The sequence below is a fragment of the Astyanax mexicanus genome, unplaced genomic scaffold (genome assembly GCF_023375975.1).
Source record: "Astyanax mexicanus isolate ESR-SI-001 unplaced genomic scaffold, AstMex3_surface scaffold_37, whole genome shotgun sequence".
Classification (NCBI taxonomy): Eukaryota; Metazoa; Chordata; class Actinopteri; order Characiformes; family Acestrorhamphidae; genus Astyanax; species Astyanax mexicanus.
Genome location: NW_026040047.1, coordinates 1,985,583 through 2,001,501, shown reverse-complemented (window position 1 = coordinate 2,001,501; position 15,919 = coordinate 1,985,583). Strand labels below are relative to the sequence as shown.

The window sequence follows — 15,919 nt, the reverse complement described above, 5'->3', positions numbered from 1 at the left end:
CAAGATGGCGCCACCTAACTTCCGGGTAGCGAGTGGTAGGTATACTAGTTTCCGGTTGGAGTTGTTGTGGGGAGAACTGCCGGCAGGAGTACAGAGTGAAAGCGACCATGAGTGTTTTTAAAGTTAAGGAGAAACGATTGACCTACCAGCGTCAAGAGAAGAGGACCTCTCTACATTGTTGTGTGCCTCTGTGTGCTAATTCTTCAAGGTACTCGGAGATTAGCTTTCACCGATTTCCAGCGGATCCAGAAGTCCGAGCTCAGTGGCTAATAAAGATCCGCAGGGAAAACTTCAGTCCTGTTGCTTGTACTCGCGTTTGTAGCAGGCATTTCCAAACGGGTGATTTCGCTGTGACAGCGGGGGGAAAGAGAACGCTCAACAGAGGAGCGGTGCCTTGTCTTTTTGCCTGGAACAGTTTTAGTATACCTGCGCCGAGGCTTAACGTGTGGAAACGCCGGCCGAGATGCCCTTCCCCAGCCATAGCAGCGCCTGACTCCGACTCGGAGATGGACGTGCAGTTAGCGCAAGATCATGATTACTGCGTTACTCCAACCACATCAGCAGTGACAGATGCTTTATCAGACGAGAACGAGGCTCTAAGGAGAAGAGTACAAGAACTTGAACACCGTCTTGAAACCTTACAGCTGCAGAGCCGTTTTGGGCTTCATCGTCTTGCAGGATCAGACGAAGACATTCGTTTTTACACAAGGTTGGTCCATGTTTTTTTTAAATAAAATTTGTCAGTTCTATTTATATATGTATCCAGCTTAATAAGAACGTATGTGTGGATGTATTGTCATGTCTTGTTCATTATTCACAGTAATGTACAGTACAGTTAACAGTGATTTATCATTTTATTTTTAGATTTGCATCATACAAGCATCTCCAGGCCTTTTGGCACCTGGTGGAGCCTGCAGTGAAAACCAGGATGGTCCGGATCACCAGTTCCTGTGCTGCCTCTGCCAATGTCAGTGAGCCAACTCAACAAAGATCAACAGTAAGTTATGTATTCAAGATCACAAATAAGTTCAAAATATGCACTTCAGATGTTTTACCTGTAGAACAACTGAAGTGCGCTGCAGTTCTCACACATGCACATACCCAATAAAAGAAATAAACGCTTAAAATAGAACACTCTGTGTGTTATATATATATATATATATATATATATACATATATACATATGTTTCTCCACAGAGCAAATGAGTTTCTCAAAGAGTTTCATATTTTGAATTACTGAAATTAAAGTAACTTCAATGATATTCAAATTTTTTTTGAGGTACCTGTATCTCTCACAAACACATACTAAAGAACAGTACAGAGCAAATGAGTCTAACTATGCACAGTGTACCTAAAAAACTGCCCACTGAAAATTTTAACTTTTCCTTTCACAGAAACTCGCACCAATAGATGAACTGCTGCTGTTTCTGATGCACCTGTCTGTGGGCCTACCTCTCAGGGATCTTGCCAACCGCTTTGGTATTCACCGCACCACAGCCAGCAGAATTATTGCAACATGGACACACTTTCTGTACCATCTACTTGGATCTGTTCGCTTGTGGATTCCAAAAGAAGAAGTGAAGGCTCACTTGCCACCCGAATTTTCAGCATTTCCTGACACACAAGTAGTGCTTGACTGCACAGAAATTTTTTGCCAAACTCCCTCCTCGCTTGTTTTGCAGAGTGAGGTATTCTCAACATACAAATCCCACACCACATTCAAGGCCATGATTGGCATTGCACCCCACGGTCCCATCACCTTTGTGTCTGCATTGTATGCAGGCTCTTTGAGCGACCGGGAAATCTTTAAACTGTCTGGAATCACCAAACTCCTCACTGCTGACACAGCTATTATGGTGGACAAGGGTTTTCTCGTTGACAACCTTGTTCCATGCAAGGTCTACCGACCTGCCTTTCTTTCAAACAGGAGCCAAATGTGTAGAGAGGATGTACAGCAGACCCAGTCCATTGCCCGCTTGCATGTTCATGTCGAGAGGTGTATCCGAAGGGTTAAAGAAAACAAGCTCTTTGACAAAGTCATACCATTGTCAGTGTGTGGAAGCATTGATCAATTGTTTAGTGTGGCATGCTTCCTGGTAAACTACCAAAACGGGCCACTGGTGAAAGCGTGGGCAGGCAAATGAATAAACTCTAATACTGTACTCTAATTCTAATACTGTACAGGAGGTCAAAACACATACACGCACACCAGTGGAATAGAAGTACTTTCATACCACAGTAATGTTAAAGCTGCAATCAGATTTACTTTTTAATTTCTTTGTTAAAAGTTGTGACATTTGTGTTTAATTTCAAATTTGTTCGTATGATTGTAAGTACTGTTAAAAAAACAAAACAAAAAAAAACAGATTGTGTTATTTTTATAATTAAAGGATCCTCTTTAAAAAATTGGAGAGACACTGGGAAACATGCCAAACTATATATATATAAATATATATATATATATATAGTAAGCCTAATCCTTCAAACAAACTGCCATGTAAACGTAAAAAAAAAAAGAAATCACCCTTCTCCCTGATGATGGTAGCAACTTCTGCATCTTTGTAGATCCTCTGGATCACCATGTCCTCCTCTGCAAACACTACAAAGTCACACCACTGCATACCTGTAATCAGGAGCTGACCTTGAACTTGCCAGTAGTAGCTGTGCTGCTGTTTTAACTTCATGGTGTCATTCTGCAACCTCAGGTATTTACAGTCAACGTAGCTTTTGGCATTTGGGCATTTGACTTCCAGCAGGCCAAAGGGTGGGTTTTCAGTTGGGTCAAAAACAACCCCGTCAGGAGATGACCCTAACCACGGAGCATCTGGGTGGATCACAAAGCCACAAGGCGAGTAATTGGTGTTCTTTACCCGGCAATACTCCTGAATGGCGTCACGCTCTAATGCCAGTCCTCTCTTCATTAAAGCTGTTTGAGCCACACCCCTTCGTATTCTCTCAGCAAGATGTTCTGCTGAACTCTGACCACGGACATGGCAAATGTCTTTGAAGTGGGAAGATGTTACTCTGTTCCTCCTGACTTTATGCCACTCTACAGAGGCACTTTGGTCCCTTGTAGCAGCCTCTACCTTCCTTGCCATATCCAAAGTAGTTTGCAGTGACTGCAGATGTAGCTGCTGTTGGAGACTGCAAACAAACTGGCAGGTAGTAGGCTCCAAACTGTAACCATCTACAGGTAGAGGTGGTGGTGGAGGGGCATCCTGGTGGTAAAGGATCGTTCGGCTCACAGGTACTGGATGCTGGTAGGAAATTGGACTGCCTTCTTGCACTGGACCAAATGCTGAGTCAACCAGTGGGACATCAAATCAAATCAAATCAAATTTATTTGTATAGCGCTTTTTACAACAGGTGTTGGCACAAAGCAGCTTTACAGAAACATGATTACAGGACAAAGAATCAGGCAAAACATTACACATAGAAAATACAGAATACAGAACCCCCAGTGAGCGCGGAGGCAAGGAAAAACTCCCTCAGAGCTGCAGGAGGAGGAAGAAACCTTGGGAGGACCAAGACTCACATTAAAGGGGGGACCATCCTACCACTGGTCAAACGGCTTTTAAATAGAAATTTAAAAAGTCTTTTATACATCTATATAGGTTTTATGTACTCAGGAGTGTAATAACGCCACTAATGGCTTGGATGTAATCAGTAGTGGAGAATAAGATGGTCGATGAGCAGCTGATCTGTGGTGGTGGTGGAGAAGAGCTGACTTCAGAAACTTCCATCAGTCTGGCCGGACAGGAGACGCGAGAGCCTGAGGGTCCAACATCGGTATCGGGTTAGACAGGTGGGCAGTCAGTAACTCGGAGGAAAGCAGAGAGATGGAATTAGTTTTGACTGGATTTATGCAAAACTGAGAATATTAAAACATTATCAGAGTGTGGCAAATGACTCCGGCAGAACTGAATAAAACAGCCTAACTAAAGGCAGAGAGCCAGAAGGTAACATAGACATGGAGGCACCCTGAAACACCAGCATCCACCCACTCCACCGTCCACAAACCTGAGTGACCGTGTGCAGTGGGAGAACAACAGCACCAGCATCTCAGTTTACCACAATTTCCTCTGTCCATGAACCCCTGAATCTGCAGCCTTATCTAAAGGGAAAAACATTAATTACCAAAAGCTAAACTAAACAAGTAAGTTTTCAGTCTAGACTTAAAGATTGAGACTGTGTCTGAGTCCCGAACATATTCGGGGAGATTATTCCAGAGTTGAGGCGCTTTATAAGAGAAAGCTCTTCCTCCTGCAGAGCTCCTCTGAATTTTAGGCACTACTAATAAACCAGCACCCTGAGATCTGAGTAATCGCGGTGGTTCATAACAGGAGATGAGGTCTTGTAAATACTCAGGAGCGAGTCCGTGTAGGGCTTTATACGTTAACAGGAGAATTTTATAGTCTATGCGGAATTTGACTGGAAGCCAGTGCAGTGCTGATAGTACTGGACTAATATGGTCAAATTTTCTAGTTTTAGTAAGGACCCTGGCTGCAGCATTTTGAACTAGCTGAAGTTTATTTAAGTTACTGCCGGAATATCCAGACAGTAGCGCATTACAATAATCTAGCCTTGAGGTAATAAAGGCATGTACTAATTTTTCTGCGTCATGCAGTGATAGGGCATTTCTTAGCTTGGCGATGTTACGGAGGTGTAGAAAAGCTGTTCTAGTAACATTAGATATGTGTTTATCGAATGCTAGATCTGAATCTATGATAACTGCAAGGTTTTTAGCTGCTGAACCAGGGGTGGCTGAGAAGTCAGCCAGATTTAGCATTAAGTCTGATAATTTATTTCTAGCAGCTTTGGGGCCTAATAGGAGAACTTCTGTTTTATCACTATTTAATAGGAGGAAGTTGTGCGACATCCATGATTTTACATCTTCTACACAATCCTCGATTTTCTTTAATCTCACTCTGTCATCAGGTTTGGCTGATATGAAGAGCTGCGTGTCATCCGCATAACAATGAAAATTCACATTGTGTTTTCTAATAACTTTGCCCAGTGGGAGCATATATAATGTAAATAATAACGGTCCTAATATAGAGCCTTGTGGAATTCCATATCTTACCTTGGTATAACTGGAAGACATATCATTTATCCTCACAAACTGATAGCGATCGGTTAAGTACGATTTAAACCATGCTAAGGCAGTTCCGGTTACACCGACCATGTTCTCTAGTCTTTCTAAAAGGATAGTATGATCTATTGTATCAAAGGCTGCGCTCAGATCGAGAAGTACGAGTAAGGAAACACAGCCTTGGTCGGCGGCTATAAGTAGATCGTTTGTTATTCTAACTAAAGCTGTCTCAGTGCTATGATAAGGCCTAAATCCAGATTGAAATTTTTCATAGATCTGGTTTCTTTGCAGGTAAGAGCAAAGTTGTTGGGCTACAGCTTTTTCTAAAATCTTAGAAATAAAGGGTAAGTTTGAAATAGGTCTATAGTTAGACAGTACACTAGGATCAAGATTTGGTTTCTTGATCAGAGGTTTAATTACAGCTGTTTTAAAGGCTTTGGGTACATGGCCCAGGGTGAGCGATGAGTTTACTATCATTAACAGAGGTTTAATTATATCTGGCAGTACCTGTTTTAATAATTTTGTGGGAACAGCATCAAGTGTGCAGGTTGTGCTGTTTGAAGAGGAGATAATTTTCTCTAGTTCTAGCTGTGGAAGTGGGTTAAAGACTTCCAACCTAACTTCAGTAACAGAGTTTTGTTCTAGATCAGCCAGACCAGATGACAGAGAGGATGTAATATTTATCTGTTTAATTTTATCCCGAATGTTTTCAATTTTACTATTGAAGAAGTCCATAAAATCGTTGCTGGTGTAAGTGGCTGGAATCTGAGGTTCAGTACCTGCCTGGTTTTTAGTTAATTTGGAAATAACACTAAAGAGAACTCTAGGATTATTTTTATTTATCTCGATCTGTGAGGTCAGATATGCTGAGCGGGCTTTATTTAGTTCTTTTCTATATTTAACAAGACTGTCTTTCCACGCAGAGTGAAACACTTCCAGTTTAGTTGATCGATATTTACGCTCTAAATTTCGTACTAACTGCATCAGCACTGATAGCCATGGTGGTGATCAATGGTGCAATGTCCGCTGGGAAATCCTTATAAGCCTCAGCCACTTTAAGGACATCAGGATCTGGCAACTCCCCCCGCACAGCTTTGTAAAGTGTACTCCTGTTTAAAATATCAGTTGATATTTTAAATTAGAATAATTGAAATCGTAAAGACTATTTTATATACTAATTTTTACACATTCAAGTGACAATATTATGGCCACCTCCTTGTAAACTTATTGTTTATTTTTTCAGCTCCACTGATCATATAGGAAAACTTTGTAGTTCTATAATTACAGGCTGTAGTCCTGTATTGTTTCTTTGCATACTTTAGTATACTTCTTTCACCCTGTTCTTCAATATTCCGAATCACCCCAGGACCACCATAGAGCATATATAATTTGTTAGTTTAGTTACTGTGCCTTCATGCCAGCACGAGGAGGACAATAAAGTATGCAGAGAAACAGAATGACCACAGTATGGAATTATACAACTACACAGTGTCCTATATGATCAGTTGAAATGCAACAATGGGTGTTGAACCATGGAGGTGTCCATAATATTGTGACTTGACTGTGTTACAGAGTAAATACTTACCTTACACCTCTAGCAACAGTTCTCTGCTTTGGCTTGGTAGACATCACAACCATGTCACTGACCCGACCTGGCTTCACACCCTATTAAAATGATTTTAAAAAGTACTTGGTAACAATGTCAGTAAGTATTCTGTAAAACATGTTTTCTTGTTATGGTTCTCATATACTTACCATAACTCTTGGCTTGTGCCAGCATTGTTCTGTCTCTGTACAGCTCAGGACTGGGGGAACAGCAGCAAGATTCAACTGAGAGTAATGTGCAGTCTGGTACAGCAGTGCAACGTTATGGTTACAAAGTGCTGTTCCAGCCACACATGAACACTCGGCTACAATCAGCTGCACAGGGGAGGAGTCATCAAAGACAATCTGTTAAAAGGAAAATAGTGTTGAGATACCATCATAGCAGACAATAATACCTCATCTGTTATAACATAAACAGAACTGCTGTTCAAATTGTTTTGAGTGTATATAATATCTAGTGGTTTAAACCTAACTTACAATAAACAGTATATTTGGAATACTGTTTTAGTGTCTGAATTTATTCAAAACGAAGTTGAAACACAGTTTATACAACTGAATATTGAACAGCAATCCCATACATGGAACCAAACATGCGGCAAAGAACAGCCGCCACAACAGTTTCTGGGGTTTTCATGAAGGCTACCTACTCTACCAAGTGTCACTTAGTAGATGCTTTCCAAAGGTATGAAATAAATTATATATACATACATGAGGAATTGGGTAATTTAAGTATATATTATATGAGGCAAGTTTATCTTAACTTTCTATATTTTTGTTATTTTGTGTTTTCCAGATTAGATGACATCCTGAACTGGATTAGTGGTCAGGTGGATGAAACCAACACATTTTCACTCTGCATATCTCGAAATCACATTTTCAATCGAGGCATGCAACAGTGGCAACGTCAAAAGAAAACCTCTCCCAAATGTCGGCTAAAGGTTACCTTCTTTGGGGAAGCAGGCATTGACACTGGTTCCTTAAATAAGGAGTTCCTAACAGGTACAAGTGCAAATGTATATTTTTATGAGAGCAGTTTGTCTGACGCATCACATTTTTAAAATTTTCTGTATTGAATATTTCCTAGAAATGCTGGCAGAGATTGAAAGGAAGCTTTTTGTCTGCAGTGCAGACAAAAAGGGGAAGAATCCTCTTTACCGTCTTACCAGCTTGGACAAAAACATTTTAAATTTATCATTCGCACTGTTTCATTCATTTCAATATTAGCATAGCATTAGCATTCATTTCAACAGCATACAGGTGTCTACATCTGATGTCACAGATACAGAACTGGCACAGCTTATTGTGAAGGTAAATGTAACAAAATACGTGTACATTTATAGCCAGTTATCAGATTTATGCAGTTCGTGGTCTTTACGTTAACATGTAAGGGTGTCTCTAGTTTTATCTAAACTTTCTTTTCCTATTTGTGTTCATTTCAAGTTAGCATTTTCTCCCATGTTGTGCTTGACATTGCAACCCTAATATTTTCACTTCTAATCATATAGTTGTTTTATTAATCTGTCATCATCATGTAGCATCTTTCTAGACTTGGTCTTTTAAGTTTTTTCTCTTACTGGTTGTTGAACATTTCAGCAAGCTGTTTGGGGATAATGTTGTTGGGAAGTGCTGACACTGAATTTAGTTATTTAGATAAGCATTCTGCTGTCAGATAAACAGTGCAACTGATGATTACATCAGTGACCTTATTGATGAAATCTTGAACTGTGGTTACACTGTTGGTTACACTGATGTACTGAAATTTAGTGTTTTATTCCAACTACTCTTTTAACAAGCCTTGAATTATGTTTTCATTATTATACAAAATACATTGACTACTGGTAAAATGCAATGAACAAAATGTGCTTAAAATGTTTTAACTACAGTGGTATCTTTGTACTTTAAAGACATATAGTTTTTTTTGTTTTCTCTATATTGGTTGTTTTTTTTTATCGTGGAGTACTCCTGTAATGCATATTTTAGTGCATATGTTTCCAGTCGTATTCACATAGGGCTGGTGTAGTTGCAGGTTATCTTTAAAACAATCTTCCTGGCTGGAATAAAAAAAACGGCAGCCACACCCACCTTTTTTTGATAATACTGGAAACCCATTCTTGGTGCCATCAAATGACTCCCAGTCTGTTCCAAACAGCTCCAGATTCTGAAACATTCAATTACCTTGCATGAAACAACTAATTTAATACAGAAACGGGTATATTTCGGACAATAGGCTGCACCACAACTGTTAAGTGCTAAGTGAAGTGTTCAGAGTTGGCAGAAGAATTCTGCATATGTCCCATGATCCAGAGCTGGTTTAGAGAGAGTCCACCTTCAGATCGCAAGGGATGATTGTCCCATCCTTCAGTGAAGGATTGAAGGTCTCGTTCCAGGCGAAAGAGAAACACATAATGCACACAAAACATGTGGAGAGAATTTGACAAATCCAACAAGCCGTCCTCCTCCAGGCTATGAAGAACTTCATAGTACAGCTGAGTTACACAGAGCCGAACGTCTCGCCACAGACGCTCTATTCTAAACAGGAAAGAAAGAAGAGAACAGTAGTATAAACACAACTGTCTGCCTGCATGGAAGAATATGCTAACTTAAGTCTTACTGCAAAAAAATAAGTTAATAATTATTGGTAACCTTTGGTTGTGCACACTTTTTCCTGCAACGAAATTTCCTCTTCCGGTTCCTTTCACAGTGGACATTGTTTCAGCTATTCCCACATTTTCGACACCTTCATCTCCCCTCACTCTTAAATAAATAATAAAACATGGGGAAAATGTATATTTTTTAACATACTGAGCAAAAAGGTAATCAAGTAAATCAAAATGTGTACACTAGGTGTATGTATTGTAGCTAGATCTGTCACTCATTCATTACATTTGCCTTAATCCATTGTTTTGTTTAATGTATGAATGGCTTTAAAATGGTCTTAGAATTATTATAGTCTATTGCAATTATTTCTGGTACAGTATATCACCCCCCAAAAAGTTTATCAACATCACAGGCTTAATTGTAGCTTTTATATATGTACATTGATGGCCAGCCATAGTTTTGAACTGCTTTTAGGAAGAAAGCAAGAGCAGTGCTTGAGCAGTTGTTGTGCGCTGGTACCAGGTACATAATCTAGATATAAACACAAAATGTCTAGTAAGCAATGTATCTGTTATGTAGTCTGAAATACCAGTTTGCAGTTTACTTCCAGCATCAGAACAAATAACCTGGCCAAGTATAAAGAAATTTGCCAGTGAAACAAAAGGAATCCACCTTTCTTGAGTACCCATCGACCCCTCCGAATATGACAATGTTGTACCTTAAGACAAAAGATATTATACATTTTATGCTTTTGAAAAGCAGTATATTGATAGTAGCACAGACAATTCATTGAAAATTACCGTATAAGCTTATGATTTGTATCCACATGAACTAAAGCCAATGGATGCTGCACAAAGTATGTTCTCCTGACTATGCATCTCAGTTCTGTCATCCTTTCCAAAACTCCAGTAGCATCCACTCTGTGCATAGACTCCTTGATGCGACTCCACTGAACTCTGTCCATCTGCTTGCAATGCACCCTTAACCATCCTGTATCCTGCAGTTGGCATTTTTCTTTTAATAGACATCACAGCATTATCTAAGTCATCGTCAGAGAAACTGCTGTATGAAGATCTTGTAGACAATCCATGTTCACGCATTCGCCGAAAGATAGTTGACTGGCTGAAACCTAACAGGTTTGCAATACAAGATACTGGTAATGGGATTTCAATGAGTCGGGTCAGCAGTTCTTCAGAAAAAGTTAATCTTGGTTGGCCTCGTCCATCACCCCCTTCCTTGACAAAAACTTGGGGTGCCTCTTGGAAAAGAGCTCCATTTATTTTCCCCTGAAGGGCTAAAAGGGTCTCCACAATTTCAGGTGGTACATAAAAAACAGAAGCAGCTGATGTAAGAATGAACACTTCTTGGTTTACAACGTAATGGAAATAGTCCAAATCCAACTGTGGCCGATTTAAAATTCCACTCGTTCTCAAGGCGCTCCAGTAGATGTGAAATCAGAGATTCCTGTGAAAGTAAAAAAAAACATTCTAATGAAATATTTTTTTCTGAAATTAAGCTACTTAAACTAATATTAATGGTCCTAAGGAGTTCTGAACTTAAGTTAAACACAAAGCATTTTCCCAATCCTGGAGTAACCATACCCTGTTGGTTTCTGTGTTCTCTGTACCAAAATGCCTTTTTTGATTAATCATAAAGCATCTCAGAGCAGGAGGGCTGAGCTACAATATGTTCAGCCAGGATACATATTCTAATTTTGACAATGATCATAGATCATTACTCCCAACATAACACTAAATTACTAAAATATGTTTTATAAAAATTACAATTTTTTAAAAACCTGTTTTAAATGTGCTATATATAAGTGTGTTTAATTTGATGTTGGAAGAGAGAAAAAACATTCATTATTCAAAATATTTTGTTGTTAAGGGGAGCTAATTAAAAAAAAATATTAATCAAAACATTTCCTAGTACTCTCTTAAAGAGAGAGAGAGAGAGAGAGAGAGAACTATGCGGAGTATAGCTGGTGTTGGGAGACTCGACAAATATCAGCATTGCAGTGTATATTGTTAAGTAAATGAAACTTAGCTAACTAAGAATTTGTGTGTTTTAATTAGATATATATTAAACAATCTGCAGAGAGGAGGATTATAGCTGTACCTGAGATGTTGCTGAGCTCGCACCCGCTCCTTCACTCATCTTGCTGCTGCTCCCGCCACCGCCATTCATCAAGTGTAAACAAGCAGCGGATCGCGCATGCGCACTATGTGGAATCGATTGTGCACCCGCTCGATGCATTTTGCCTAGTAGCCGCGTGACGTATTTTTGACAGTGTCGTCTCACTTGTTTGATTCGTATTCATAAGGAGAGAGACGTACCCAAGATATTTAGAGTTGTATGCGTAAACCTTTATAACCATACATTCTTAAGTCGTATTCTTACAAAACACACACAACAATACAACTTCATGTTTTTTGTGTACGATTTTAATCACGTATGGATGTGTGGAAACAGACTTTTGCATACACTCAAAATGTTTACGCACGAAATTAGGTGAGCATTTACAAGTATTTTTGACAGTGATCTTACTCCATAGAAGTGAGCCCACTTAGAGAACAGACAGTTAACTGAATGAAATCCACAAACGAAAACGTTATTGCTATTTTAATACAGAAAAAGAAAAAAGATTCCAAAACGAACGTTAACAAGGTGGAAAAAAGAATATTATTAATTGTTTTACTGCTGTGACATAACTTATCTGCATGCAGTTTTGTAAAATGACTTATTTTGTTTATTGATTTTTTTTGGAATACAGAAAACACTGTTTTGTACATTTAAATGCAGAATTACTGTATTATGCTAAATTTAACCAAAAATGAACGTTTTAAAAGGGTTGTATATATATATATATATATACATACACGTGTATATATTTTTATTACATGAACTTGAATTAATCCAACCTTTGTGTAAACTTAGGGTACATTGATAAAGATTACTTACAATGTAGCCTAGCAAGACGTATGCTATATTCAAATCTCGTCACGCTAGTTTTCTTATGTTCATCCTTTATACAACTTTGTAAAATCTTACATTGTGTAGGACATATATGTTGGGAAATATATTAATTTAATACAAATTGTACATGTATGTATGACATATGTCTCATCTTATGTTAATTTACAATGCATTATATGTGCTTTTTTATTGTCATACATCGAACTTATATGATAGAGGCAAAAAACATAAGAACCATATGTGTTTTTTGAAAAACTTTTCCATATGGGTAGCTAGGCTAACAGACTGCTGGTGTTAATGGACATGGCTAATGGATAACTGGTCATGCTAACTGTATTTTCGAACTAAAATATTCACTGTTTTCTTAATTAATCATATTGAAAACAGCCTCGGTCGGATTTTGAGTGATGTTGAAATATATTTATATCACAGTGGGGTTCAGCCTTCACTCACTCTGATTGGTTTAGACAGGGATATCACACGGAGACAGCTAGAGCTGGTTATATAGAATTATATAGAATATATACTACGCCAATCACGGAGCCGGTTCAGGAATTAAGTTCCGCCTCTCAGTAGAAACAGCCAATCGACTGGCTGGTTTTGCGGTGTGGAGGAGAGGCAGTTTGCTGTTGGGGAAGCCCCGCCCCCTCGCTGTGAGATTTAGCAGCGGGATCGGGACGCAGCAGCTTCAGCTGATTTTAAAACAGATCTGGATATACGGAGAATTTACTAACAGAAAGCTAACAGTAGGCTAACCACGTCAACTGTGATGATATGTTTCTGATAGCTGGATAAAAATACACGTACACACAGATTAAACCCTCTGTGATTAATAAACTGCAGCTGTGTTAGTGAGTTAGCTTAACTTTGGAATGAGATAGATTGGGAGTTAAGGTTAAAGAAAAAAAAACTATATATATAATGTTCAACTTGCCCTGTACCTGATCAGATAATCGCTATTTTATTTTCAAACTGTGTTGATTAATTTAGTATTACAGCACTTACTGTGAGCTATAATAAACGAAAATTCATTTAGCTTTAGTTATCTAGAAGCTGGATGTAGTGGATAGACAGGATTTAGTACAGTACTTTGTGTTTGTAGTTTAAAGCAGTTACTTAACCCCGATCTCTGCCCAAAAACTGTGTTTTCCACCTGATCAGCTAATAAACAGTCATTTAGTGAGTTTACCTGTTAAAATCCTTTAGCCCCCTATGGATCCTAAATTAATCATTATGTATATCAGCAGTGTATTAAACACATCATTTCACCACTTACTTTATTAAGTACCTGTAAATAGAGAGAGCTCTAGAATATGCAGAACAGTGTTAATATTCAGTAGAATATATAAGAACTGGGTTGAGAAACACTGATCTAACCTGACTTCTGTTCATTTGTAGTTTACAGTAAGACCACAGTTAGACCTCATATATAATATATACACATAAATACACACATTATATAAATACAGTGTTGGGAAGTAACGGATTACATGTAACGGTGTGACGCAATCAGATTAGAAATTATGAGTAACTGTAATCCGTTACAGTTACTGCTTGTGGTAATCAGTGGTAATCAGATTAGCGTTACTCTGCTACAATAAATGGATTACATTGCGGTACTTTCCTATTTTTGGTCTTCCAATCCAACACTGACAAAACGCAATCACATTTTGCAGTGAAATTGCTATGATATGACAGAGAACCCTCCTCCCTGTGTGTGTGTGCAGCAGTGTCTGTGTGAGTGCAGGCAGCGAGACGGGAGGAGGGGAGACAGCGGCTCCGCACAACATCTTCATTTATTTCTGTTATAAAGCAGTAAATGGTTATGTGATAATCCTGGCAAAAAATCCACCTGCAAAAAGTGGCAATTGGCAAACCTGCAAAAGAATAGCTTACAGTTGTTGTTCCATTGTTTGGTTTTTAATGTTTTTTAATGGTTTTATCATCAATTTATAGAAGAGTTTCATAAAATTGTTTGATGAAATGGTTTAATAAGTATTTTTATAGGGTGATTGAAAAGGCTGTTTTATTTGTTAACTGGAAAGAAAAATAAAACAATAATATGCAATATGTGGTTGCTGCATTCATTAAGGCTTAAAAAAAACAACAATATTGTAAGTAATCCAAAGTAATCAGATTACGTTACTCACTTGAAGTAATGTAACTGATTACATTACAAATTACATTTTGAGTGATCAGTAATCTGTAAGGGATTACATTTTAAAAGTAACCTTCCCAACACTGTGTGTATATATATATATATACATACACACAGTCATATGAAAAAGTTTGGGCACCCCTATTAATCTTAATCATTTTTAGTTGTAAATATTTGGATGTTTGCAACAGCCATTTCAGTTTTATATATCTAATAACTGATGGACACAGTAATATTTCAGGCTTTTTTGCAAAAGCATACCTCAGGCGACTCTGTTTGTGGCGTGCTTGCAGAAATGGCTTCTTTCGCATCACTCTCCTATACAGCTTCTCCTTGGAGGTGGTCTGTGGATTGTCCTTGACTGTTCTCACCATTCTTCTTCTCTGCTTTTCTGATATTTTTCTTGGCCTGCCACTTCTGGGCTTAACAAGAACTGTCCCTGTGCTCTTCCATTTCCTTACTATGTTCCTCACAGTGGAAACTGACAGGTTAAATCTCTGAGACAACTTTTTGTATCCTTCCCCTGAGAAACTATGTTAAACAATCTTTGTTTTAGATCATTTGAGAGTTGTTTTGATGAGCCCATGATGCCACTCCTCAGAGGAGATTCAAATAGGAGAACAACTTGCAATTGGCCACCTTAAATACCTTTTCTCATGATTGGATACACCTGGCTATGAAGTTCAAAGCTCAATGAGGTTACCAAACCAATTTTGTGCTTCAGTAAGTCAGTAAAAAGTAGTTAGGAATATTCAAATCAATAAAATGATAAGGGTGCCCATACTTTTGCACTGGTTAAATTTTGGTTTAATGCATTTTGCACATTTTCTGTTAGTACAATAAACCTCATTTAAATCCTGAAATATTACTGTGTCCATCAGTTATTAGATATATCAAACTGAAATGGCTGTTACAAACACCCAAATATTTAGAACTAAAAATGATTAAGATTAATAGGGGTGCCCAAACTTTTTCATATGACTGTATAAAGTATATGTGTGTGTGTGTGAGTGAATTACTTAATAACTTTTAAAATGCATTTTATCATTATGCATAGTGTATTGTACATTGAACTAATTGCAAAAGTAAGATATGTAATTAATTAAAAACATTAATAAGAACTACTTACACCATTAAAAAAAATAGCATTTGTTACCTGTCTCCAATCTCTTAACTATAAACTTTACCATGAAATAAAATTATTAAAATCCTTCAGAGATGTGTTTTCAGTCCAAATCCCATTCATGCTTAAAAATAGATGTATATTTTTCATAATAAATCCATAATGTTTAAGTTAAAGTAGGTTCAGAGTTTAAAAAATATAAAAAATAAGTTTAAATTAAAGTTTTAAGAAGCAGCTGGCACCCATTAGGTGGAATGGCTCATATATGTGTATATATACATATATAATATAATAAACAGTTGTGGAGTGGGTCACATGTTGTCCTGATTAATGAAAGCTAATTAGGTGTTTGGCCATGTCAGGATAA

The 15,919-nt window shown here is 38.0% G+C and overlaps 1 protein-coding gene across 1 annotated transcript; it reads left to right on the top strand.

Annotated features, from left to right (window-relative positions):
* The first annotated feature begins 216 nt into the window (after positions 1 to 216).
* Positions 217 to 2,144, top strand: LOC111194738 (uncharacterized). The gene is made up of 2 exons (XM_049473365.1): positions 217 to 997; positions 1,395 to 2,144. Exons 1-2 carry the CDS (start codon positions 929 to 931, stop codon positions 2,142 to 2,144), a joined length of 819 nt encoding a protein of 272 aa, XP_049329322.1. The 5' UTR covers positions 217 to 928.
* Positions 2,145 to 15,919: the final 13,775 nt, after the last annotated feature.

What these genes read in the sequence shown, in the direction of transcription:
- LOC111194738 (XM_049473365.1), top strand. Translation starts at nt 929, where the DNA reads ATGGTCCGGATCACCAGTTCCTGTGCTGCCTCTGCCAATGTCAGTGAG. An exon ending in CAACTCAACAAAGATCAACA is followed by an intron (nt 998 to 1,394) that starts GTAAGTTATGTA and finishes TTCCTTTCACAG; the next exon opens with AAACTCGCACCAATAGATGA.